Source organism: Rhinoderma darwinii, chromosome 11 (genome assembly GCF_050947455.1).
Source record: "Rhinoderma darwinii isolate aRhiDar2 chromosome 11, aRhiDar2.hap1, whole genome shotgun sequence".
NCBI classification, from domain to species: Eukaryota; Metazoa; Chordata; class Amphibia; order Anura; family Rhinodermatidae; genus Rhinoderma; species Rhinoderma darwinii.
The window spans coordinates 50,844,185-50,870,040 of record NC_134697.1 but is presented as its reverse complement, the minus strand read 5'-3'; the positions used below and the strand labels follow the sequence as shown (position 1 = coordinate 50,870,040).

Sequence of the window (25,856 nt, the reverse complement as noted above, 5' to 3'; positions counted from 1 at the left end):
CGCTGGCCCTTTAAGGCCAGGGATGAGCGTGGGCACGCGCACCCTACAGCACAGTGCAGGACGGGAAGGCCGCACCAGCTGGCATCTCCAGGGCTGGAGGCGCTTATTAATCGATTGTGCTGATGGCTGTCATCGTCGTCAGGAAACAGCCCATGTCATCATCGGGGGGAACGGCCAATGAGTTTTAGATGATGCTCATTGATATCAATGGCTGTTCATGTAATTCACTGCTGTGCCACTCTTTGAGGGGATAAGGGATAGCGGTCCAGAGGGCGGTCCCCCTATATTACATGTGTATGACCTAGTAGGACAAATGTATTTGCTGTTATTATGTTCAAGTCATGGCTGGAGTAAAGAATTTATGGCAGAATCGAATTTCTATTAATGAGTGACACGCTTGTTAATTCAGGTACAGAACACTGAGTCACCTGTGATATACCGTAATAGATAATCTCAGATAAATCATCCTTACAACAGGGAATTTCCAGTGCTCATGACAACTGATTCTTGCGGCTTTTAGGTGTTTTGATCCTCTTTTACTGCAGTTTTGTAGTGATTTTTAATGTGCCTCTTTGCTGTGAAAAACGCCTGGTAAAAACCACATGCATTTTACCACAGTATTGCAATGCAGTATTCGGCCGTGTGGCTATCAGGGTATGTGCACACGATGAGAGGCTTTTACGTCTGAAAAGACAGACTGTTTTCAGGAGAAAACAGCTGCCTCGTTTGAGACGTAAAAGCTCCTCCTCGCATTATGCGAGGCGTCTGTGACGCTCGTAAATCTTGAGCTGCTCTTCATTGACTTCAATGAAGAACGGCTCAAATTACGTTGCAAAGAAGTGCCCTGCACTTCTTTGCCGAGGCAGTCAATTTACGCGTCGCCGTTTGACAGCTGTCAAACGACGACGCGTAAATTACAGGTCGTCTGCACAATACGTCGGCAAACCCATTCAAATGAATGGGCAGATGTTTGCCGACGTATTGTAGCCCTATTTTCAGGCGTAAATCGAGGCATAATACGCCTCGTTTACGCCTGAAAATAAGTCGTGTGAACCCAGCCTTACAGGTGAAGCATATGGTTTCAGTGCGCTTTACCTGTAACAACTACACAGCCAAATACTGCATCGCAAAACCATGGCGATTCGTGGTAAAATGCATGTGGTATTTACCAGGCATTTTTCACAGCAATTGCGATCAAAACGCCCTGTGGATTTGCAGCCTTAGAAGTCATATCTAGTTATTTTTTTAGGACTATGGGTAGAATGGTGTTTCATCAATGGTGATGGAAACCTCTGGTTTCCGTTTGTGTCTGTTCAGGGTCCCATTCTGACGGAAAGCTCAGACGAAACGTCACAACGGGACCCCAACGCAGATGTGAACAAAGCCTAAGAGAACCGACAAAACTCTCCTGCATCATATGGGTCAAGTTTAAAGTTTGGCAACCGGTTTAGAAATTTTCCACTATGTTAATAAAACTAATTATAGGTGAACTGAATGGCTAAACATTTGCATATCTTTTCATAGGGATCTGAAGCAACAAGTGCCAAAAACAATAAACTAGCTAGGGCTATATCACTTAACTATTTTCTCCTTCAGGGGAATTGTGCAAAGTTGTAAACATTATAATGTTGTTGGCATAACATCATAGTTGGCAAGGAGGTCACGTTTCATCTTTAGCATGATTTGCTAAAGTCAGATTATCTATCTATCTAATCTATCTAATCTATCTATCTATCTATCTATCTATCTATCTATCTATCTATCTATCTATCTATCTATCTATCTATCTATCTATCTATCTATCTATCTATCTGACATGTCAGATGTTTTGATAGGTGGGGTTCGAGCACTGAGACCAGTGGTGTAGCTATAGGGGTCGCAGTTGCGACCGGGCCCACAAGCCTAGGGGGCCCACAGGACCCCCGTTGCCACGCAGCGCGCTAATACAAAGTTTGTATGTGCCGTGATGCCGGCACTTCCTGGTTACGGGCATGGTTTGTTTAGACGTCACAGTCACATGGTACACTCAGTGTACCATGTGACCGTGACGTCACGAGAGGGGGCATTCCAGACACTGTGGAAGAGCATGAAAGACTGCAGGTGAGCTGCAGAGGGGGCCCATAATGTATGTGTATTGTATTGTACTGTCTGTTGTATTGTACTGTCTGTGTTTGCGGTGGAGAGAGGAGAGGGGGGCTTTAAATTACAGGCCCCCCTCTCCTCCACCGCAAATGCAAACTGCACGACACAATAAATTACAAACTGTGGGTCGCACTCCTCCCTGGGGGGTCGTGTGAAGACCTCCGGGGGGGGGTCGCAAACCACTCACCGAGGTCCTGCTTCCAACTGTATTTGCGTCCTCAGGACGCAGATCCAGTTGAATTTAATCCTGGAGCTGACGGCTCCTTCCTCCAGTATTCACTGCCATGAGCTATTAGCGGCTCGGCGCAGACAGCCGCGATTTAGTGACCTTATCGCGCCTGTCTGCGCCGAGTCACTCATAACACAGGGCAAAGGAGGAGAAGGATCTCCTCCTCCACCCGTCGTGGGAACGGGGATAGGTAAGTAACTTTATTATTTTTCTATTATGCACATATGGAGGAATTATACTGTATAAGGAGGGGGCTGATATGGTGGCAGCTATGAGGGGCATTACTGTATGGGAGGCTGATATGGTGGCAGATATAAGGGGCATTACTGTATGGGAGGCTGATATGGTGGCAGCTATGAGGGGCATTATACTGTCTTGGGGGGCTGATATGGTAGCAGCTATGAGGGACATTATACTGTCGGGGGGGGGGGGATATGGTGGCAGCTATGTGGGCATTACACAGTAGGGAGACAGCTATGGGTGCTTTATACTGTGTGGGGCAGCTAAGTAGGGCATTATACTGTGTGGGTTCAGCTATGAGGTGCATTATACTGTATGGGGGCAATATACTTTATGGGGGGGCATTATACTGTGTGGGGGCAGCTATGAGGGGCATTATAGGTCATTGGGCTGCTATGGGGCATTATACTGTATGGGGGAATTAGAGGGGGATTATACTGTATGGGGTCTGCTATGGGGGGCAGTATACTGTATTGGGGCATTATACTGCGTGGGGGTTAGCTATGGGAGCATTCTACTGTGTGGGGGCAGCTACGGGGAGCATTATACTGTGTAGGGGCAGTTATGGGGAGCATTATACTGTATGTGGGCAGTTACAGCGAGCATTATACTGTATGGAGGCAGCTACGGGGAGCATTATACTGTATGGGGCAGCTACGGGGGGGAAGTATACTGGGGGGGCTGTTGGGCAAGGCGGCTGGCCATAGGCGTGGCATGGGTTTTGTGGTGTTGGGGAGGGGTAGGGGGGGCCCAAGCTGAATTCTTGCACCAGGGCCCATGAGCCTTTAGCTACGCCCCTGATTGAGACTCTCACCAAATGCTAAAACAAAGTGGCAGAAGCACTTGTGTGAGCGCTAAGCCGCATCGTTTCTGTTTGGCTCTTTCCAGAAAGACTATGTAGCAGTGCACGGGCTCATAGACTTTCTATTGAGCCCGTACACCAATACATCGATTTTCAGAAAAAGCCAAATGGAAACTAAGAGGCTCAGCGCTCACACAAGCACTTCTGTTGCTTCGTTTTAGCAATTGGTGGGGGTCTCCGTGCTCAGAACCCCACCTATCAGAACTTCCGACATGTCACTATGACATGTCAGAAGTTTGTTGAACAATTAGTTACCCTTTAACCCGTTAGTGACCGCCAATACTCCTTTTCACGGCGGCCACTAATTGGCTTTATTCTGTTGCATAAGCCTTTTTATGGCGCTGCATCAGAATAAATAAACAGATAAATAATACGGCACTGTGCACCAAAAATGCACAAAGTTTGGCATAAAAAAATGGCATGAACTAAGCCAACTAATAGGTGATAAAAGGAAGACAAAAGTGTGTAGCAAGATGCGCCGAATTTATCATGCAGCGTGCACCACTGATAAAACAGACAGTATTAGTAAACCTGCCCCATAGTTTGTAATCTTATATAGTTGGGTGACATTCAATATGGCTGCCTTTACACCTCCCAGTTTTACCAGTTACTTAAAGTGTAGCTAAATGTTTGACAAACTTCTGACATGTCATAGAGACAAGGAAAACTGGTTGTCCACAGCACTCACTTGATCGGAAAATTACTACTTCGTTTCAGCGGGATGCAAATTCCAAGTCCAGAGATCCCTTCTGGACAATCAATTGCTGCAAAAAACTTGAGGAAAGCATCCATATGGGCTATGGCAAAAGTAAAAAAGTGTTTATTGACACATCCCAATATCAAAGTGCTATGTTTCGACTCCTTTTTTACTTTTGACATACGGATGCTGTCCTCAAGTTTTTTTTTGTTTTTTTTTATGTCATAGAGACACGTCAGAAGTTTGGATTGGTGGGGGTCCAAGCACAGAGATCCCCACCAATCTCTAGAATGAAGCAGCTGAAGTGATCGTGTGAGGTACTCAGCTGCTTCGTGTCTGTCCGGCTTTTTCTGGAAAGCCGATGTATCGTGGTACGGGGTAATATACTTTCTATTGAGTCCGTACACTATACATTTATTTCCGGAAATAGCCGAACAGACACAAAGCGGCTGAACGCTCACACGAGCCCTTCAGCTGCTTCATTCTAGCGATTGGTGGGGGTCTCAGTGCTCAGACCCCCACCAATCGAAACTTCTGACATGTCTCTATGACATGTCAGAAGTTTGTCATACGTATAGCTAAACTTTAAGATCAAATATTTCCTAATTATGCAGAAATACAGGAGTGCGGGTGTATTCAGACGTGGCAGTTGAGGTGCGGTTAAAACCGAATCCAAGAACTACATGAGTTTTTACTGCTTTTGATGCATTTTTTGAAGCGGGTTTTACCATAATTGCGTAGAAAAACACACCAAATTAAATGCTATGTAATTCTTTGAAAGTGTTTTTTTTTTTTTTAAATAAAAATGTCAGTCAGTGTGTTTAGTCCAACTTTTAAATTCGTTTTTGTTAAAAATAGTGCCAGACAGCTCGCCTCCCTGGTCGTGCCAGACAGCTCGCCTCCCTGGTCGTGCCAGACAGCTCGCCTCCCTGGTCGTGCCAGACAGCTCGCCTCCCTGGTCGTGCCAGACAGCTCGCCTCCCTGGTCGTGCCAGACAGCTCGCCTCCCTGGTCGTGCCAGGCAGCTCGCCTCCCTGGTCGTGCCAGACAGCTCGCCTCCCTGGTCGTGCCAGACAGCTCGCCTCCCTGGTAGTGCCAGACAGCTCCGCTCCCTGGTCGTGCCAGACAGCTCCCCTCCCTGGTCGTGCCAGACAGCTCCCCTCCCTGGTCGTGCCAGACAGCTCCCCTCCCTGGTCGTGCCAGACAGCTCCCCTCCCTGGTCGTGCCAGACAGCTCCCCTCCCTGGTCGTGCCAGACAGCTCCCCTCCCTGGTCGTGCCAGACAGCTCCCCTCCCTGGTCGTGCCAGACAGCTCCCCTCCCTGGACGTGCCAGACAGCTCCCCTCCCTGGTCGTGCCAGACAGCTCGCCTCCCTGGTAGTGCCAGACAGCTCCCCTCCCTGGTCGTGCCAGACAGCTCCCCTCCCTGGTCGTGCCAGACAGCTCCCCTCCCTGGTCGTGCCAGACAGCTCCCCTCCCTGGTCGTGCCAGACAGCTCCCCTCCCTGGTCGTGCCAGACAGCTCCCCTCCCTGGTCGTGCCAGACAGCTCCCCTCCCTGGTCGTGCCAGACAGCTCCCCTCCCTGGTCGTGCCAGACAGCTCCCCTCCCTGGTCGTGCCAGACAGCTCCCCTCCCTGGTCGTGCCAGACAGCTCCCCTCCCTGGTCGTGCCAGACAGCTCCCCTCCCTGGTCGTGCCAGACAGCTCCCCTCCCTGGTCATGCCAGACAGCTCCCCTCCCTGGTCGTGCCACACACCCCTGCTCCTGGATGCCACACAGCCCCCGCTGGTACCCCTTCCTGGTAGTGCCACACAGCCTTTAGGGCTCCCTCTACAAGAGGAATCCCCAAGCAGAGCATTGCCGACCCTCTGGCCGGGGATTCAGCTTCAGGAGGAGCCCCTGACGTCACTGTCCTTATATGGACAGTGATGTCAGGGGCAACCCCAGAGCCATAGTGCCAGCCAGAGTGCTACTAGCACTCTGCCTGGGACACTGCTCTGCTCCTGACATCACTGTCCACATATGGATAGTGATGTCAGGGGCAATCCCAGAGCCAAAGTCCCAGGCAGAGGGCTATTAGCACTCTGCCTAGGACACTGCTCTGCTGACATCACTGTTCTATTGAATGTGGCGTTGCTACCGCTTTAGCAGCCATAGCGGCTGCTAGTGGGGCCACTGGGCATGGGGCAGCCCGTGATGGTGGGCGGCATGGGCCCCTCTCATGTTGCGGGCCCTGTAGTGGCTGTTACAGCGGTAGTTACGCCGCCTCCTAGACAGGGACTCCTTACAGAAGCAGAATCCCCGGCAAGAGTGCCGGCAGAACTCTGGCCGGGGATTTAATTTCTGGAGGAGCCATGACGGCGTCAGCACCCGGCGGCCGAGTGGTCCCCCCGATGGGCAAAGGGGCCCCGGCACTTGCTCGGGTTCGCCGGGTGCTGACGCCGGCCCTGAACTAAATCCATCAGTCCCGCGGACCTTACAGGTTCAGTGTCAACGGGCCCTGCATTTTCCCGACACGCAGGATCAAGCTGTTATCGATGACATCTAAGTTAAACCTGTCAGTCCCACGGACCTGGCGGGTACAGGATTCAGTGAACGGTACAGCTGCTCTGTATACAGAATACAAAGCAGCTGTATCTCAAAAAGTAAAAGAATTTGAAAGTTGCGTCACACACACTGACATTTTTATTTAAAATAAACAAACACATTTATAGGTTTACATAGCCTAAGATAAAACGCATGCAATTTTCAGATACATTTTTTTAATGCGTTTTAGTTTTTTTGTGCGGTTTTAACTACGCCTCAACTGTAATTTCTGAATGCAATTAAAGGGTAAGACCCCACAGAGTGGCATTGACACGGCCCACAGTTGCGTTGGCACCCTGGCGCGGCTATGAAATTGCTAGTTAATGGGTGCGCAATGTTGCCGGTAAAACGCCATTCACTTGAAATACGCCAACAAACAACTTTCCATTGATTTTATTGGAAAATACGCTGTGTAGTTCAAACAGGCCGTATTTGCATGTTGCGGAATTAAAAAAACACCACGTAAAAATAAGCTTCATAAAAAGAAGTTACGTGTCACTTCTTGAAGTGTTTAATATTCTAATTTTTCCCATTGACACTTCAAAAAATGCTTTGAAAATACGCCTTAAAACATACTTCAGAAACGCTTGCAAAAATCACACACTTAAAGGCTATGTAAACCTTTGGAGAGCAATTTTGTTTTTAATAAAAAGGTTAGTCAGTGTGATTAATGTAACTTTCTAAATAGTTTTTATTAAAAATTAATTTAACTTTTTTAGATATAGCTGCTTTGTATTCTTTATGCACAGCAGCTGCATATAGCGCTAAATCCTGCTCCCGCCAGGTCCGCCGAACTGACTGGTTCGGTGTCAGCTGGTACTGCGTGTCTCTGACGTGCAGGATCCACCTGTTATCTATCACATCTAAGTTCATAACTTAGATGTGATAGATTACAGCACACAGGACCTGCTGACACTAAAACCATCAGGTCTGCGGGAGTGACGGATTGAGGTCATGGCAAACGATACAGCGGCTCTGTATGCAGAATACAAAGCAGCTGTATCTAAAAAAAATAAGTCTAATTTTTAATAAAAAACTATTTAGAAAGTTCCACTAATCACACTGACCTTTTTTATAAAAAAATAAATAAAATGCACTCCAAATGTATACATAGCCTTTAACCCCTTCCCGCTGTAGCTACTTTTGACCTTCCTGACAGAGCCTTATTTTTCTCATCTGACATGTGTCACTTTACATGGTAATAACTTTGGAATGAATGCTTTTACCTATACAAGCGATTCGGAGATAGTTTTCTCGTGGCACATTGGACTTCAAGTTAGTGGTAAAATTTGGTCGATACATTCATTATTTAATTGTGAAAAACATCAAAATTTAGCAAAAAATTTCAAAAATTTGCATTTTTACCAATTTAAATGTATCTGCTTGTAAGACAAATAGCTATACCACAAAAATTAGGTGTTAAATAACATTTCCCATATGTCTACTTTAGATTGCCATCATTTTTTGAACATCCTTTTATTTTTCTAGGACATTACAAGGCTTAGAACTTTACCTGAAATTTCTCACATTTTCAAGAAAATTTCAAAAGGCTATTTTTTCAGGGACCAGTTCAGTTCTGAAGTGGCTTTGAGGGGCCTATTCAATACAAACCCCCATAAATCAACCCATTTTAAAAACTGCACTTCTCAAAGTATTCAAAACAGCATTTAGAAAGTTTCTTAACCCTTTACGCGTTGCACAAGAATTAAAGCAATGTAGAGGTGTAATTTACAAACGTACGTTTTTTTTGTTGCAGAAATTCATTTTTAATTACTCTTTTTCTGTAACACAGAAGGTTTTACTAAGAAACGCAACTCAATATTTATTGACCAGATTCTGCAGTTTTTAGAAATATCTCACACGTTGCCCTAGTGTACTAATGGACTGAAGCTCCGGCCTCAGAAGCAAAGGAGCACCTAGTGGAGTTTGGGGCCTTCTTTTTTATTAGATTATATTTTGGGCACCAAGTCAGGTTTGAAGAGGTATTGTGATGCCAAAACAAAGGAAACACCCAAAAAAGACCCCATTTTGGAGACTACACCCCACAAGGAATAAATCTAGGGGTGTAGTGAGCATTTTGACCCCACAGGTGTTTCAAAGATTTTATTATAATTTGGACATGAAAATATATTTTTTTACATTTTTCCAATAAGATGCCGTTTTAGCTAAAAAAAAACAAAAACAATCCACAAGAAATAAAGAAGAAAAAGCCCCCTAAAATGTGTAAAGCAACTTCTCCAGAGTATGTAAATACCCCATATGTGGTCATAAACTGCTGTTTGGGCACACGGCAGAGTTTAAAAGATGGCGCCGCCATCTGGCTTTTGGAGCGCACATTTTGATGGATTGGTTTCTCGAAACTATGTCGTATTTGCAAAGCCCCTGAGGCACCAGTACAGTGGAAACTTCCCAAAAGTGACTCCATTTAGGAAACTACACCCCTTGAGGAATTAATCTAGGGGTGTAGTGAGCATTTTGACCCCACAGGTGTTCCATAGTTTTTATTAGAATTCGGCAGTGAAAAAAATTATTTTTTTCAATAAGATGTAGCTTTACCTCAAAATTTTTCATTTTCTCAAAAATAAAAGGAGAAAAAGCACCCCAACATTTGTAAAGCAATTTCTCCCGAGTATGGCAATACCCCATATGTGGTCATAAACTGCTGATTGGGCACAGGGTAGGACTCAGAATGGATGGAGCGCATTTGGCTTTTGGAGTGCAGATTTTGCTGGATTGGTTTCTGGGCGCTATGTCGCATTTGCAAAGCACTGGTGGAACCAAAACAGTGGAAACCCCCCAGAAGTGAATCCATTTTGGAAACTACACCCCTTAAGGTATTCACCTAGGGGTGTAGTGAGAATGTTAACCCTGCATGTGTTTTACAGAAATGAGTGTACACTCGATGTTGCAGAGTGAAAATGGCAATTTTTCCATAGATATGCCAATATGTGGTGCGCAGCTTGTGCCACCATGAAAAGATAGCTCTCTAATTATTATGCTGTGTTTCCCGGTTTTAGAAACACCCTGCATGTGGCCCTAATCTTTTGCCTTGACGATCGACAAGGCTCAGGACTGAAAGAGTACCATGCAAAATTGAGGCCAAATGTGGCCACTTACGAAGTATTGGTTCACAATTGCAGAGGCTCTGATGTGAAATAATAAAATAAACCCCTGAGAGTGACCCCATTTTGGAAACTACGCCCCTCAAGGCATTTATTAAGGGGTGTAGTGAGCATTTTCACCCCACAGGTCTTTTCCATAAATGATTGCGCTGCAGATGGTGCAAAGCAAAGATTGCAATTTTTCCCCGGATATGCCATTTCAGTGGCAAATATGTCATGCCCAGCTTGTGCCACTGGAGACACACCCCAAAAATTGTTAAAAGGGTTCTCCCTGGTTTGGCAATGCCATATATGTGGAAGTAAACTGCTGTTTGGGCACACTGCAGGGATATGAGGGGAGGGAGCACCATTTGGCTTCTGGAGCTTTGATTTTGCTGGGTAGTAGTTTTGTTTGGAGTTTTACTGGTATTTTAGTTTATAATGTGGGGGCATATGTAAGCCAGGCAGAGTACATCAGGTCATACTAAGGTGGTATAATAATGGGATAAAATAATCCATAGATATTTGTTACTCTGTGAAGCAATCCTTTATGCACAGGTCGGTGTCACACTGATAAATGGTGTCATTTCTTATCCCCTTTTGGTCCACACTCTACACCTTTGCAGTTTGGGGAATTTTGCGGGGAAAGTGTTGTCCAGGTATAATATTGGCGCCATCACTTCCAGCAGATATGAGTCCTCCCCTTCCTGGTTCCCTAATTTTAGGGCCTGATAAATCGCCGCTTGAAAGAGAAGACATTTCCCCCCCAGGGCCTGCACAACTGCATATTTTTCTTTCCTGAATGGGAGCCTTAACTTATTTTATTTTTTCATAGATGTAGTGGTATGAGGGCTGCTTTTTTGCGGGACGAGCTGTAGTTTTAATTGGTACCATTTTGGGGTACATGTGACTTTTTGATCAATTTTTATCCTTTTTTTGGGAGGCAAGGTGACCAAAAAAAAGCAGTTCTGGCAAGGATATATATATATATTAAATCAGCATCTGAGGGGATAATCAGCCGGATCAGAGGCTAGCTCTGGACCTAGCCGTTACAGCAGGGTGTCAGCTGTAACATACTCCTGAACCCACACTATCACCGCAACGTAACTGTAGTGCGGTTTGCAAGAACCCCTGCCCAACAGCGCCGTATATTTACAGCGGATGTAGGGAAGGGGTTAAGCTCCAAATAACGCCTGGATTTCAGCAGTTGTTTTCTCTTGAAATCAGCCTAGTGTTTTTCAGCCTGAACATGTTCCATGTAAATAAAGCCAAATACTGACCAAATCTGTAATGTGTGAATGAGGCCTTATACATGCTGACTGGAACTCTAATGTAACTTGGTGTGCCCACACAATTTGTTTTTTTGTTTAATATAATTAAAACATGAGAAATAACAATTAGCATTTTTCTGATCTGATCCATGTTGGCTGTGGATCCAGAACAGTGCTAGCCAAGATATGCTACAGTCAGTGTGTTCCTTATTGGCAGATGGGGCGACAGGAGGTGTCGGTGTTACATAAAAATAAATAATGCATATTTGAGGATGTGCTGTGTTGTTCACTGTATCTGTTTGCGCACAGAAACTTGACCTGGGTTACTTCTAGTTTGTATACAAAGTAGTACGACTTGATGCCTACAACTACTTTTTGTAACATCATTTATAAGTCATGTTATTGTTCAACAGGTCTGAAATTCTTAATTTTGCATCAAAATGAGAGAGGATATGGATATATCAAAAAAAGACAAGTACATCATTGGTAAGTTAAAAATGACAACATTGATTTTTTTGGCTTGTTAATAGTGTTAGTTTTCTCTTTTTTTTTTTTTTTTTTTTTAAGTGTATGGGTCACAACTTTAAAGGTGGACGCAGGGAAAAGACATTAGTTGTCCACCTTAAAAGGGATCCATAATCTGTTCTGCTAAAGTCAGGTATGCTATACATTGTGTTTGGACCTGCCTTTTGTTTTATTGATTGTTTGTACAAAAAGGTCCAGGCTATGCAGATCCCTATTGTTAGAACCCAGGGACAGGAGATGGGAAAGGCAGAAGATAAAAAGGGGACAAGCGGGAAGGAGTGGGGTTATCACATGTCAAATAACATTAGATCAATTGTATATTGAAAAATACTGATTGCATAATTTAAGCGTAATCATCTATTTTAAGGGAGTTATTCATCTATTATTAGGTAGTTCATGAATAATGTTGGCAAAATAAAGAGCAGGAGGACAATGTGTTCCAAGTAGGGTACCAACAAAGGCTTATCTCATTGTGCACTTGGAAAGTCAATGACAGTCATAGACCCCAAATAGCAAAGGAGAAAGGTAGGGAATATAAGGAAGAATTAGGGCATGACCACACATGGCGGAATTCCTCCGCAACTGTCCGCATCAATGCCGCACAGAATCTGCGTTGCAGATTCTGCAGCGGATCTGCACAAAATGTGCAGAAAATTGATGCGGACTGGCCGCTGCGGACTGCAGGAAAAGTGCTTCTCTTCTCCCTATTCAGTGCAGGATAGAGAGAAGGGACAGCACTTTCCCTAGTGAAAGTCAAAGAAATTCATACTTACCGCCCGTTGTCTTGGTGACGCGTCCCTCTTTCGGCATCCGGCCCGACCTCCCTGGATGACGCTCCAGTCCATGTGACCGCTGCAGCCTGTGCTTGGCCTGTGATTGGCTGCAGCCGTCACTTACACTGAAACGTCATCCTGGGAGGCCGGACTGGAGACAGACGCAGGGAGTTCTCGGTAAGTATGAACTTATATTTTTTTTTACAGATACATGTATATTGAGATCGGTAGTCACTGTCCCGGGTGCAGAAACAGTTACTGCCGATCGCGTAACTCTTTCAGCACCCTGGACAGTGACTATTTACAGACGTCTCCTAGCAACGCTCCCGTCATTACGGGAGCCCCATTGACTTCCTCAGTCTGGCTGTAGACCTAGAAATACATAGGTCCAGCCAGAATGAAGAAATGTCATGGTAGTAAAAACAATACGCTCCGCAGCACACATAAGATCTGCGGACTTCATTGCGGAATTTTGACTCTCCATTGAAGTCAATGGAGAAATTCCGCCATGAGTCCGCAACCAGTCCGCCACTGCTCCGCAACAGACAGAGCATGCTGCGGACACCAAATTCCGCTCCGCAGCCTATGCTCCGCAGCGGAATTGTACGCATCGTGTAAACGAACACTGCTAAATTAAAGTGAAAGTCAATGGAGAAACGGCTCCGCTGCGGATTAACGCTGCGGAGTGTCCGCAGCGGAATTTAAGTGAAATTCCGCTATGTGTGAACCCGCCCTTAGAACTACAAAATACAACCAAACTAGTGTCACCAGTAAATTGGAGAATACATAATTTACTGGTCAAGTAGAGAGATCCTTAGGGGTGGAGGTTCAGTGGGGCCAAGCCATTTTGTCCTAAAATGCTGACCACTCGTTCCAACTGTCAAATTTCTTGTACCTTAGTTCATTTTTTTGGACCTGTATCTTTTTGAGTTCTTGCAAACCTGATGATGTAATAGATATGTTTCAGACATTATTAAAATAACTAAAAAAAAACAAAAAATACACTAGTCAGTGAGAAAAAAATAAATAATTAGTAACCAAATAATATCCATCATGACACAATAAAGTATCATACGGATCATTTTAATATTGAATAGAAATGTTTTATCTTTATAGGCGATTGCTCTTCATTTATTTGTAGATTCAACTTTTTCTGTAAATCCTAAAAAGATTTTGATAATGCAAGTTCATCAGTAAATTTTTGTTTAGCAGTATATTTCTTAAAATGTAAAAATCTAAAAAAAAATATTTCAATGTCTATAATACTGCACCTTGTCCGTTAAGTCAATTGATAACCTGTTTTATTGGGTACTAATATTTTTCAATGTGGTTAGCCAGACCATAAATCATATAACATTGATAAGATATCATTGGGGTTCCTCAGGTTACAGTACACTTCTCTACTTGTGAATACCACAAGGTGTGGAATCCATCTCTACCAAATGTCATCCAAATCCACCTCTCCAATGCGGTCTCGTCTACCCGCTAATATAAAAAAATGTTATGGCTGTTTTATGGATCTCTTCTCGACACCAAATATATCAAGATCTGTGGAGCATGGAAATATCTGTGTTATACCAGAAGCTCATTGTCATGATATTAAGCATCATTTAGCCTTGTCCTTCATTTATATTCCTATTCATTCTGCTTCAAAAGCATTCCCTGCCTTTAGACTTACATCATACATGAAGCTACTAAAACATTTATTCAGGCTTGCATCTTTCATGTTTGCAACACCCTATTAACCCTTTTCCAGCCGCTGACTTTAAATTCTCGTTGTCGCTTGCTGAGCTCTGCGCAGTGCCGACGTGAATTGACGGTGGCTATTCTCACAGCCATCGGGTCCCCTACAGTGCCGCTAACACCCAGATTGTGCTGCTAGCAACTGCCTCTGGTCCCGGAAACATAATCAGGATCTGGTTGGTTCACGTTCCGATCATGTGATGACCATGTACAAAGGAGAAAATGCTAGTCCATCTGCAAACGATTAAGATACTGGGTGCAGACCTTCATTTCAAGAACGTTTCCTTATTCCAAATGACAATGAATAATAGGCAGATTAGATCAGTTGCCTCCAAGCCACACCACACCTTCCTTGTCCAGGTAGTCTGATAATCCTCATATAGGCAGACATAGTGCAATTTACTTAAGACCAATCACAAGATGTTAAAATCAATTGGTTATTATACTCACAAAAGTCAGATTAAAAAATGCTTTCAACAATTTATATCCAGGCTGTCTCCAGCTTTTTCTCGCCTGACTCGAGTTTTGCCTACACCGGCTTCTTCTGGTGCATGTCCTCTGACGTGTAAGGAGCTTCTTTGTAGCCAGTGGAACTGTGATCCATTCTTAACACCATAATTGCATTAACACAGACATAAGCAATGTAAAAAGACAAGGCACACGATATATCATTTATACCTATTAACCAGCTCATGAAACACATTAGAATTCAGAATAAAAAATACAATACAAATGTATACAGATGTACGGATCTCATATCTTCAAGAGAGAAACAAGCACTATTAGACTATTATAAGTGGTAGGTTGGTGTGTTTGGAGGCAACTGATCTAATCTGCCTATTATTCCGGGAGCCGTAGGGAAAAAGTGCATATCCTTCCTCACTTTGCATTGTTTAAACCCTGGTTGAGTGCAACAGTTATTTTAAAAATGTGATGGCTATGGTAACCAAAAAAAAGTTTGTTGCAGCAACAAGCTCACCTGGGGATCTGACATATATAACACTGTCTCTCCTCTGTTCTTCTGTCAGAGAGCGGTCAGAGGAAAGACTGTGTACACATTTAGGGTAACTATACTTTCCTTGAGGGATGTAGTTACCAAAATGGGGTCACTTCTCAGGGGTTTCTACTGTTTCAATTCGTCAGGGGCTTTGCAAATGTGACATGGCGTCCACAAACCATTCCAGCAAAATGTAAACTCCAAAAGCCAAATGGTGCTCCTTCTCTTCTGAGTCCTGCCAAGTGTCCAAACAGCAGTTTATGACTACATATGAGGAATTTCCAGACTCTGAAGAAATTGCTTTTCAAACGTTTGAGTGCTTTTACCCCTTTATTCATTGAGGAAATTAAAAATGTCTACATTTTATTGGAAGAAATATAGATTTTCATGGTCACTGTCCAATTCTAATAAATTCTATAAAACACCTGTGAGGCCAAAATGCTCATTGTACCCCTAGATTCCCTGAGGGGTGCAGTTTCCTAAATGGTATCTTTTTGGAGATGTTTCTTATGTTTTGGCATCTCAAGGCCTCCTCAAACCTGAAGTGGTGCCTAAAATATATTCTAATAAAAAGGAGGCCCCAAAATCCACAAGGTGCTCCTTCATTTCTGTTTCTAAGTCCTATGGAATTCTAGGGCCACAGGTGGGACATTTCTAAAAACTGCAAAATCTGCTTAATAAATATTGAGTTGTGTTTCTCTGTTAAAGGGTTTGTCCAGTCATAAGAAATTGATAGCCTGTCCTCAGGAAAGGCCATCAATATATAATTGTGGGGGTCGACTACCGACACCCCTGAGGATCAGCTGTTTTGAAGGGGTGGCGGCGCTTGTATGAGCGCTGCTTCCCCTTCGATCCTTAACTGCTCCTACTGTGAATCGCAAAAACACACTTGAAATGGTGGTTCACAGTATTACAGCATTCTCGACTGGGAGAAGACTGTGATACTGTGAACCGCCGCTACAGGTGTGTCAGCGATTCCCAGTACGAGCAGGTAATGGAAGCAATGCCCATGGCTATTTTAAGACCACACAGGGGGACCCTAAGTTGTCAGATCCATGGCAGAGGGGCATAACTGGAGGGCACTGGATAATATTACTCCATGTACCCCATTGTATTCATAATTTTGTTCTGAGACCGGAGGGTCGCTTTAATAGCCTAAGAGTTCTGAAAAGTATTAGTAAGTAAAAGAGCCCCCAGATTGTGCTGTATGGCTTTAGGCTCCATCTTTATCCCAGCAATCCAAAGAATATATCAACACACCGATCTACAGTTTCAAATGCCACTATTTTATTGGTCTATACGGGCAAGATAAAACAAACAACATTTCGGCTTCACAGGCCTTGAAAGTTACCTTTGCTGCCGAACCATTGACTGTTTTTTAATCTGTCAGCCTCAAACAAGTTGAAAATCCTTAGAATTTAATTCACAATAATAATGGATATTATAGATTATTTATTCATACTTATCTAACAGTGTCTAATAACACATTTGGATCAGTGAAGAAATTGATGATATATTTATTTTACCTTTCATTATTAAATTTGTGCCATTGTTTCAGATGGCTTTCCAGATAACATTTATGACAACCCTGCCTTTCAACAAGATGAAAAGCCAGCAAATAATGGGATAATAAAGAAGAAAGACAAGTAAGTCACAACTCTTCTGTATCAGTCTGTTTTTCTATCCCCAGCTGTGATTTAAGAGGGGTCAGTCTATGTTGACAACTTTTCACAAAAGAGAATTTATTTTAATGCTTGGTAGGCAGAGTGGTGTGATACTACCTAGTATTCTGCTTATTTCCAGAGACCTGCTCAATAAATCTTTATGATGCTGGTATTAAAACAAAAAGGTCTATATTTTAATATGCTGTACTTCAAATGTCAACTTAGTGTCAGTGGGAGTCATTTACAAGGTGGAAAAATGTGTCACACATTCTTCATGTGCAGATTCTTCAAGTTAAGGTTAGAAACATTGCTTGCAGCCTCACCAGAAGGATGTTTACAGCAGCATTCCCTTCGGTTTGTGATGCTTGTGATATTGGATTGCGGCCGGTCTGCAATACCACACTGATACTGCATCATGTAGTCTATTGCTATTGGAAGCACTAGAATTTCAATGCTTCACATGGCAGGTATATAACCCAGGTTAGATATTCCATTAGGCACATGATGTAGGTGCCTAAGAGCAGCCCTGCAGGAAAGGGCACCTGGTCGTTACGGTCAAGACTGTATAAGGCTAGGGCTACACGGTGACTTTGGCCGCAACACTCGATTACTCTGGACTGTCGGGTTGCGTAGCAGCAACCTTTGGGTCGCAATGTCACATTGACTTTAAATACGTGCGATGCACTTAGGGGCACTTAGAGATCTTTGGCCGCGCAACCAGTGTCACTGCCAAAGTCACCGTGCATCCCTGGCCTTATCGTTCTCCAATTAATACTCATATACGTGTATTGTAACATTATTTTGGAATTTAATATTATCTGTGGAGTGCTGGCACAGACTCTGGTAAAATTTTCATCAGACAGAGTATTTTGTGTCTTCAGCCTCGTGAGATGTTAATCAGATACTGTATATAACTAATTTCTTTTTTACATTTTGCTGTTCGCAGACATTTTTACAGCTCATAGGGGAAATTTATTGCTTGTTTTAAGCCAATTTTTTGTGTAGAAAAGACACAAACTTTGCAATTTGTACAAATAATTGTGAATTTTGTGCTGTTTTCGCCGCTGACGCTACGTTTCTAAACAAAAGTGGATGGGGCCTAGCGGAAGGGAAGGGCCACTAGTAGCCTATCAGATCTACTATAATATATGCCAGCTCAAAGTTAGCGTAGATTTGATTTTGTGGAGCAAGGACAGCCAAAGATGAGCCTAATTTCTTGAAGTGTGCATCTCTTAATAAATTACGTGCATCTATTTCAACGTGTTCTAAATTAACATTTAGATTAATAAATTCTCCTCATAGTCTCTATCCAGTAGAAATCTTACTTTACTGCTTCCAAAAGCCACTTGAGGATCATCAGTAAAACTTTGATTATGTGCCTATTACCCTCCCCAACAACAGAAGGTACTGGAAAATTATTCCCATTCTAGCACAATAAATCCCCTTTGCTTTCCATGACTGAGATTCCTTTCTGATCATTATTTTTCAGCACATTTTCTTGTTTTTCTACATTTTCTTTATTGTTGAAGGATGAAGGGGTCTCAGCGCTTATTAAGTGCTACGGCTCCTTCAGTTTTTTGTCCAGCACAGCAGCTCTTGTCCACATGCTGTGCAGGGAACTATGACACAACCCCATTCAACAGGGAAAAAGCACAGCTTTGTTTTCCAGATCAGGGGGATCACCAGACACCCACTAAATCCAAAAACATTTTTACCCCAAAAAACAAAATGTTTTTTATGGAAAGAGAATGATCCCACATGCAGCCAATATCATTTTAAACCCCTCACCTCAAGCTGTCGGAAATCAATTGTTCAAAGATTGATAATAGAATAATTTTTCCATAGAATAATAATTTTGGGTGTTTTCAGTGTAGAATGGGACAAGCTAAGGCATATTTCTTTAGCCAGTTGTTCTTTCTTGTTGCGATATGCTCTGGAAATAATTATATATGAATGATGCATAATACCAGTCAACATCCTTCATGAGTCACCTGAACATGTGAGTACATGGAATTACATTTGAACAAGTATTTGAATAAAGGGAGTAAACTACACGCTGAGACTGCTCATTATATTGAGAAACCAGTCTCGCTAGCCTTTCTTTACCCAGTACAGTTTATTACAATATCTTGTGTTCTCAATGTCTTTGCCACTTTTATGTATGTAACGCACTCCTCCTAGTTATTTTACTTGAGACTGGAGAGTGGAGACAACTTTTTCTTCTGCACAACATGCCTGTGTAAATGACAGCTTTTCCGTTGTTTGTCACTAGTGTTATTTAACCCAGTGCAGGTACAATTTTCATTTGAGTAGCGCTGTATGTGGTTTAACTGCTCTTTATTCCATGCTATCTATTTTTACCCATTAAAAGAAATATATTGTTATATAAAAGTTTATGAACACTGAGAACAGTTACGTTCTAATTTGTAGGCTTAGATTATGCTTCCATTAAATTTAAATAAGAATATATTTGGAAACACTAAAAAATATCAAAATAAGCACTTTGTTTCCTGTATGCTGCAAAGTAGTAAAAAATACATTCAGATTGCAGATTTTATAGAAATAATGTCTGGTAACCTATTGATATTACACAGACTCACAATCTCTTTACATTCAGTGTATTGCGCTGAATGTACACCCTAAACATTGTGTGAACTGAGCCTTAATTGTACTAACCTAATAGCCAGTAGACTGAGGTCAAACATTGTATTGATCATTTATAGAATTTTAATTAACAAAAAATAATTTAAATGACTATTCGTATATAGAAGAGGAAGGCCAATTGTTGAACACAAGAGCAAAATGATACCACTTATAAAAAAAAAAATGGACCATAAACTTGCAATACATTCCATGCTACGTGAAAGAACCGCACAACACGTATGTGGATGCTGTAGTGAGAGGGACATTGACTTATCATACAATTTGCAGTTTTGGTCCACCAAATGTGTTGGTAAATAGAGGTGTCACCTGCTAAATTGTGTGCCCATGAGTTTTAAGCCATGCCTTATATCAGATAAATTGCTAGTATTTTGGGATGTCTTGCAGTTTTTCTTTAGAAAAATCTTTTAAATGAATTTCTAGACAATGTTATGAACTTTATTAAAGAGGTTATATAGTTTAGACAATGACTTATACATTATCTATTATGTTAAAAGAGTATACATGGATGACTCAATTATAACCGGTCCACACTTGTTCCTAGCAGTGAGATCCCCCAAGATTAGACAGCGTCTTAGGGAAATCTGCAAACTGAGATGGTGTTGTTCAAGTTGCACAGCCACTTTGAGTTTGCAGAAGATGTTGGACAATGTCCTTGTTTTTGCAGAATACATGGGTATATATGTAAGTCGTTGGTCTTTGATATTAATCCTCTCATAATCAAGAGCCTTACTACCACGTATGGTAGAAACCACAGTATGACCATGACAGTCACTTGTACCCTGTGTATGGGGTTGTCTGCCACAGACAAAACAGGCTGCAGTACATTTTGGAGATACCTGGATTTTGGGAGTGTCTTGTCTATGGCCAACTTTATATCTATGATCATAATACAAGATACACAATTTACAAATTAGTTACTAATATTCCTCCTCCCAAGTACTAATCCTGCTGCCTCTGAACAGGGCCACCCTTGTGCATGAATAATTTAATCATCTGAAACAGTATTATATGATGCTGACTTTCTGCACATTACTCTGTAGATACGGCTGCCTTTTTCGCTCCTTTTTATTTTTTCTGAGTTAATTGCTATAGAAGCAAATGTAATTGCTCCTTCTGGCTAGGGTTCAGCTATGCTTAATGCTCCACTTGGTATAAAAGCAGATAAAAAGGCATTATACACCGGCAATAAAGTATACGAGGGTAATGTGCAATTATGTTTTTAACAACATTTCCATCCTGTTCTTGGGGTTTAGCTTTATAATCCAATGTAAAATGATGTTTGTGCTCAGAAAACCGCTGAATTTTCTAGACAGAAATTAAACCGCAAACTGAAGTCCTATTTTATATGTAATTTATACTGTAAATAAAAAGATGCAGCCTCATACGTCTACAACGGACCACACTATGCTGGTGCATGTACCTTTTAATACTCTGTGTTTATATACAATATGCTCCTAGTGGTGAATGATATTTAAAACATGGGAGGAACAGAACTGTCCTATGGCAATCATTAAAATTGCAATCTATAATTATGGGTTTTGTTTATAGAAAACAAACACTACGTAATATTCCTATAATAACTTCTCTCCTTTAGTGGAGCTTGTGGTAGAAGGAGAATAAGGAGAGAATTGTTAGAGAAGGAGGGTAGAGAATATTTATTTTATTGCTAATTTACTATGGCCTTTAGGGTATGTTCACACGGCTTATTTTCGGGCCGTAAACAGCCTCCAAACGGCGAAAAATCTGAAGCAGAACGCCTCCAAACATCTGCCCAATGGGCCGTTTTTTTACGCGCCTGTTTTGAAAAAACGGCCACGAAAAAAAAGGGCATGTCACTTCTTGAGACGTTTTTGGAGCCGGTTTTCATTGACTCTATAGAAAAACAGCTCCAAAAACGGCTGCAAAAAACACAGCGAATAACGCGAGTTGCTAAATAAACGGCTGCAAATCAGGAGCTGTATTCCCTTGAATACAGCTCCCGTATTTTCAGACCTTTTTTAGTGAGAGTGTGAACATACCCTTAAAGTTGATGTACTCCCTAAAGGCCCTTTTACATATGAAGATAAATTTGTAAAAATAACTGTAGATCGACCATCTAGCGAGTCATTAATGTTCGAAGAAAGACATTCATTTATATGTAACGATATATAGATTTTTTGGGATAGTTCAATCGCTTTTGAGGTCGCCTGTCTTTCTGGCCAACTGTTCCACACCTCCTGTCTTGTCTGCTAATGATTAGCAGATGCCTGTTTTACATGAGGGAATGTACCACCAACAGGCGATCATTTTTAGGTCCACATAGAAGATTATATCAACAACAAACAAGCAATATCTTGCTGATCGTGCAATCGATGCACATGTTTACACCGGCCAATGATTGCAAACTTTTACTCAATATTATGATTTTTTTATACACGATAATCACTCTGGTAAATAATTTTTTAATCCCATAGAAGATAGGGATAGAGTAGTCCGAGGCTGATATAATTTTGATTGTAGTAAAGTACTAGATACTAGAAGGTGATCGAAGGGGATATATGTTAGTTGGAGAGACAGTTGGACGGGGCAACATCATAAAGGACATAAACGTGAAAGAGCTAAAGTGAAGAGGTCATAGAAAGAGAGGGAAAACACAGTGATGGGGAGAGAGAGTGGAATATATGTACCAAAAGTCTATGAGGTGACCTAGAAAAAGAAGAGAATGACACGTCAGTGAGGAAAGACAAAAAGGTCATTGCAGAGAACTAGAAGGTGCAAAAGAAGGGTTAGGCCTCATGCATACAACTCAGAGGTTGTACAGAGCCAAAATATGGAGCCTATACAAGTGTATAAGGAGACATAGAGAGGCTTTTCTGTTGGATTCCATATGAATTGAAAGAACAAAAATATGACTTGCTCAGATGCCATACATTTGGAGGAATTCTCCCCTAGAACCAATGAATGGCTCCTTATACAGTGAAGGAAATAAGTATTTGATCCCTTGCTGATTTTGTAAGTTTGCCCACTGTCAAAGACATGAACAGTCTAGAATTTTTAGGCTAGGTTAATTTTACCAGTGAGAGATAGATTATATATAAAAAAAAAAAAAAAGAAAATCACATTGTCAAAATTATATATATTTATTTGCATTGTGCACAGAGAAATAAGTATTTGATCCCTTTGGCAAACAAGATTTAATACTTGGTGGCAAAACCCTTGTTGGCAAGCACAGCAGTCAGACGTTTTTTGTAGTTGATGATGAGGTTTGCACACATGTTAGATGGAATTTTGTCCCACTCCTCTTTGCAGATCATCTGTAAATCATTAAAATTTCGAGGCTGTCTCTTGGCAACTCGGATCTTCAGCTCCCTCCATAAGTTTTCGATGGGATTAAGGTCTGGAGACTGGCTAGGCCACTCCATGATCTTAATGTGCTTCTTTTTGAGCCACTCCTTTGTTGCCTTGGCTGTATGTTTTGGGTCATTGTCGTACTGGAAGACCCAGCCACGAGCCATTTTTAATGTCCTGGTGGAGGGAAGGAGGTTGTCACTCAGGATTTGACAGTACATGGCTCCATCCATTCTCCCATTGATGCGGTGAAGTAGTCCTGTGCCCTTAGCAGAGAAACACCCCCAAAACATAATGTTTCCACCTCCATGCTTGACAGTGGGGACGGTGTTCTTTGGGTCATAGGCAGCATTTCTCTTCCTCCAAACACGGCGAGTTGAGTTAATACCAAAGAGCTAAATTTTAGTCTTATCTGACCACAGCACCTTCTCCCAATCACTCTCAGAATCATCCAGATGTTCATTTGCAGACTTCAGATGTGCCTTCTTGAGCAGGGGGACCTTGCGGGCACTGCAGGATTTTAATCCATTACGCAGTAATGTGTCCCCAATGGTTTTCTTGGTGACTGTGGTCCCAGCTGCCTTGAGATCATTAACAAGTTCCCCCCGTGTAGTTTTCGGCTGAGCTCTCACCTTCATCAGGATCAAGGATACCCCACGAGGTGAGATTTTGCATGGAGCCCCAGATCGATGTCGATTGACAGTCATTTTGTATGTCTTCCATTTTCTTACTATTGCACCAACAGTTGTCTCCTTCTCACCCAGCGTCTTACTTATGGTTTTGTAGCCCATTCCAGCCTTGTGCAGGTCTATGATCTTGTCCCTGACATCCTTAGAATCTCTTTGGTCTTGCCCATGTTGTAGAGGTTAGAGTCAGACTGATTGAGTCTGTGGACAGGAGTCTTTTATACAGGTGACCATGTAAGACAGCTGTCTTTAATGCAGGCACCAAGTTGATTTGGAGCGTGTAACTGGTCTGGAGGAGGCTGAACTCTTAATGGTTGGTAGGGGATCAAATACTTATTTCTCTGTGCACAATGCAAATAAATATATATAATTGTGACAATGTGATATATATTTTTTTTTTTTATATAATCTATCTCTCACTGGTAAAATTAACCTAGCCTAAAAATTCTAGACTGTTCATAACTTTGACAGTGGGCAAACGTACAAAATCAGCAAGGGATCAAATACTTATTTCCTTCACTGTATGTGGCACCAGACGAAGCCTGGTACAGCAGCCATACATCCCACCATACACACAGCTATGCCATAAATGTGAATATTATGCTTTGTTCTGTTTTTTTTTACGGTATACTATTATTTTCACCATTTGGAATTATTTTTTACAATTTTCTTTAAACCAACATTTTAGAATTCACTTTGTACTGACTGTAAACACTTGAGATTTTTTTTTTAAATGATTTCTGCTTTTCTTATTTTGCAAACACTAGGGACTGTCCAACATTGCAGACTGATGTCTACACTTAATGCCGTTTATAAGTATTAATAAAATGTATATGTATTTCATGTTTCCTTGCTAGAAAGAATAAACGGCAGAAAAAAGAAGCTTCAATGACAGCGATGGTGGGCTTTCTCGAGCTGGTAAGTATCTAGATATGGATAATTTAACAGGCTATTCAGTTATTGCTTTACCAGTTGCAACTTTATAACTATAGATATTCTTTAAAAAAATAAAAAATGCTATATTTTGCACGTGACTATAGTACATTTTTGCAGTGCACAATGAATGATTTTAAAAGAACACTATTATAACAGAAAAGATTGATGTTTTGCGTTTCAGTGGATCATTTGTGTGAATAGATCTAAAACCTATACCTAGGCCCCATTATCTAACTGCTATGCTCTTCATTTTATGGGCCACAGCATGTCATGTTATACATGACCCATAAAAATGTCATATTCATGTATGGGGTAATGTATTGCTATGTAGCATTATTACATGGTTGTAAATTTAGCTTCATAGTCATGCTGCCCCACTTTTATCGCTGCTGCAGGGGGCTTGTTGATCCCCAGGCATTATGGTTCACATGTGATTGCAACCTCCATGACGCCAACTGCCATGCCACTGCCATTATTGTTATATTTCATGCGAATCATATGGGCAAATGTTAAACTATTTTGTAATGCCATTTTAATATTTGTAATGAAGTAACAACACATCTAATGTGTAATGTCATAGATTTCACTTACTACTGTACCATGGTCATGACATAAAAAAAACATGAAATTTGTCGTATAAGGTGTGTCTATTGACCACATTCCGCTTTGCCATACAATATAAATTGAAAGTATGTACATATGCATTTTTTTTTCCAGCTTCGCTTTGCAGATATTCAGGATATATTATTGATGATTGTTGGTTTATTATGTGCTCTTGCCAGTGGCACTGGACTTCCGCTTATGATCATCGTCTTTGGGCAGATGACCGATGCTTTTGTTAAAAGTGGTCAGCAAAATGGTAAGCATTATAGTATCTTTAACCCCTTCCCGTCGTAAACAACTTTCAGATTTTCATTTTCGTTTTTTCCTCCCCACATTGCAGAAGCCATAACGTCTTTATTTTTCCATCGATATAGTACTATGAGGGCTTGATTTTTGCGGGACGAGTTGTAGTTTTTTGTAGCACCATTTATTTTGCCGTATAATGTATTAGGAAATGGGAAAAAAAAATATTTGTGGGGTAGAAAATGAAAAAAACAGCCATTCCTCCATGTTTTTTTGTGCGCCGTTTTTACGTAATTCACTGTGCAATTAAAACAACATGTTAACTTTATTCTGTGGGTCGATACGATTACGGCGATCCTAAATATATATAGTTTTTTCTATATTTTAATACTTTTACAAGTAAAAACCTAAGGGTATGTGCACACGGTAGCAGGCTTTTACGTCTAAAAAGGCAGACTGTTTTCAGGAGAAAACAGCTGCCTCGTTTCAGACGTAAATGCTCCTCCTCGCATTTTGCGAGGCTTCTCTGACAGCCGTAAATTTTGAGCTGTGCTTCATTGAGTTCAATGAA

The 25,856-nt window shown here is 41.8% G+C and overlaps 1 protein-coding gene across 1 annotated transcript in view; it reads left to right on the top strand.

Moving 5' to 3' along the window:
- Positions 1 to 25,856, top strand: part of LOC142663117 (ATP-dependent translocase ABCB1-like) — a 72,921-nt gene that overhangs the window by 7,586 nt on the left and 39,479 nt on the right. Inside the window, exons 2-5 of the mRNA XM_075841422.1 lie at positions 11,538 to 11,610; positions 16,721 to 16,808; positions 24,361 to 24,421; positions 25,157 to 25,298. Of these exons, the coding sequence (XP_075697537.1) occupies positions 11,565 to 11,610; positions 16,721 to 16,808; positions 24,361 to 24,421; positions 25,157 to 25,298 (337 nt within the window). The 5' untranslated portion in view covers positions 11,538 to 11,564. The remainder of the gene's footprint in view (positions 1 to 11,537; positions 11,611 to 16,720; positions 16,809 to 24,360; positions 24,422 to 25,156; positions 25,299 to 25,856) is intronic.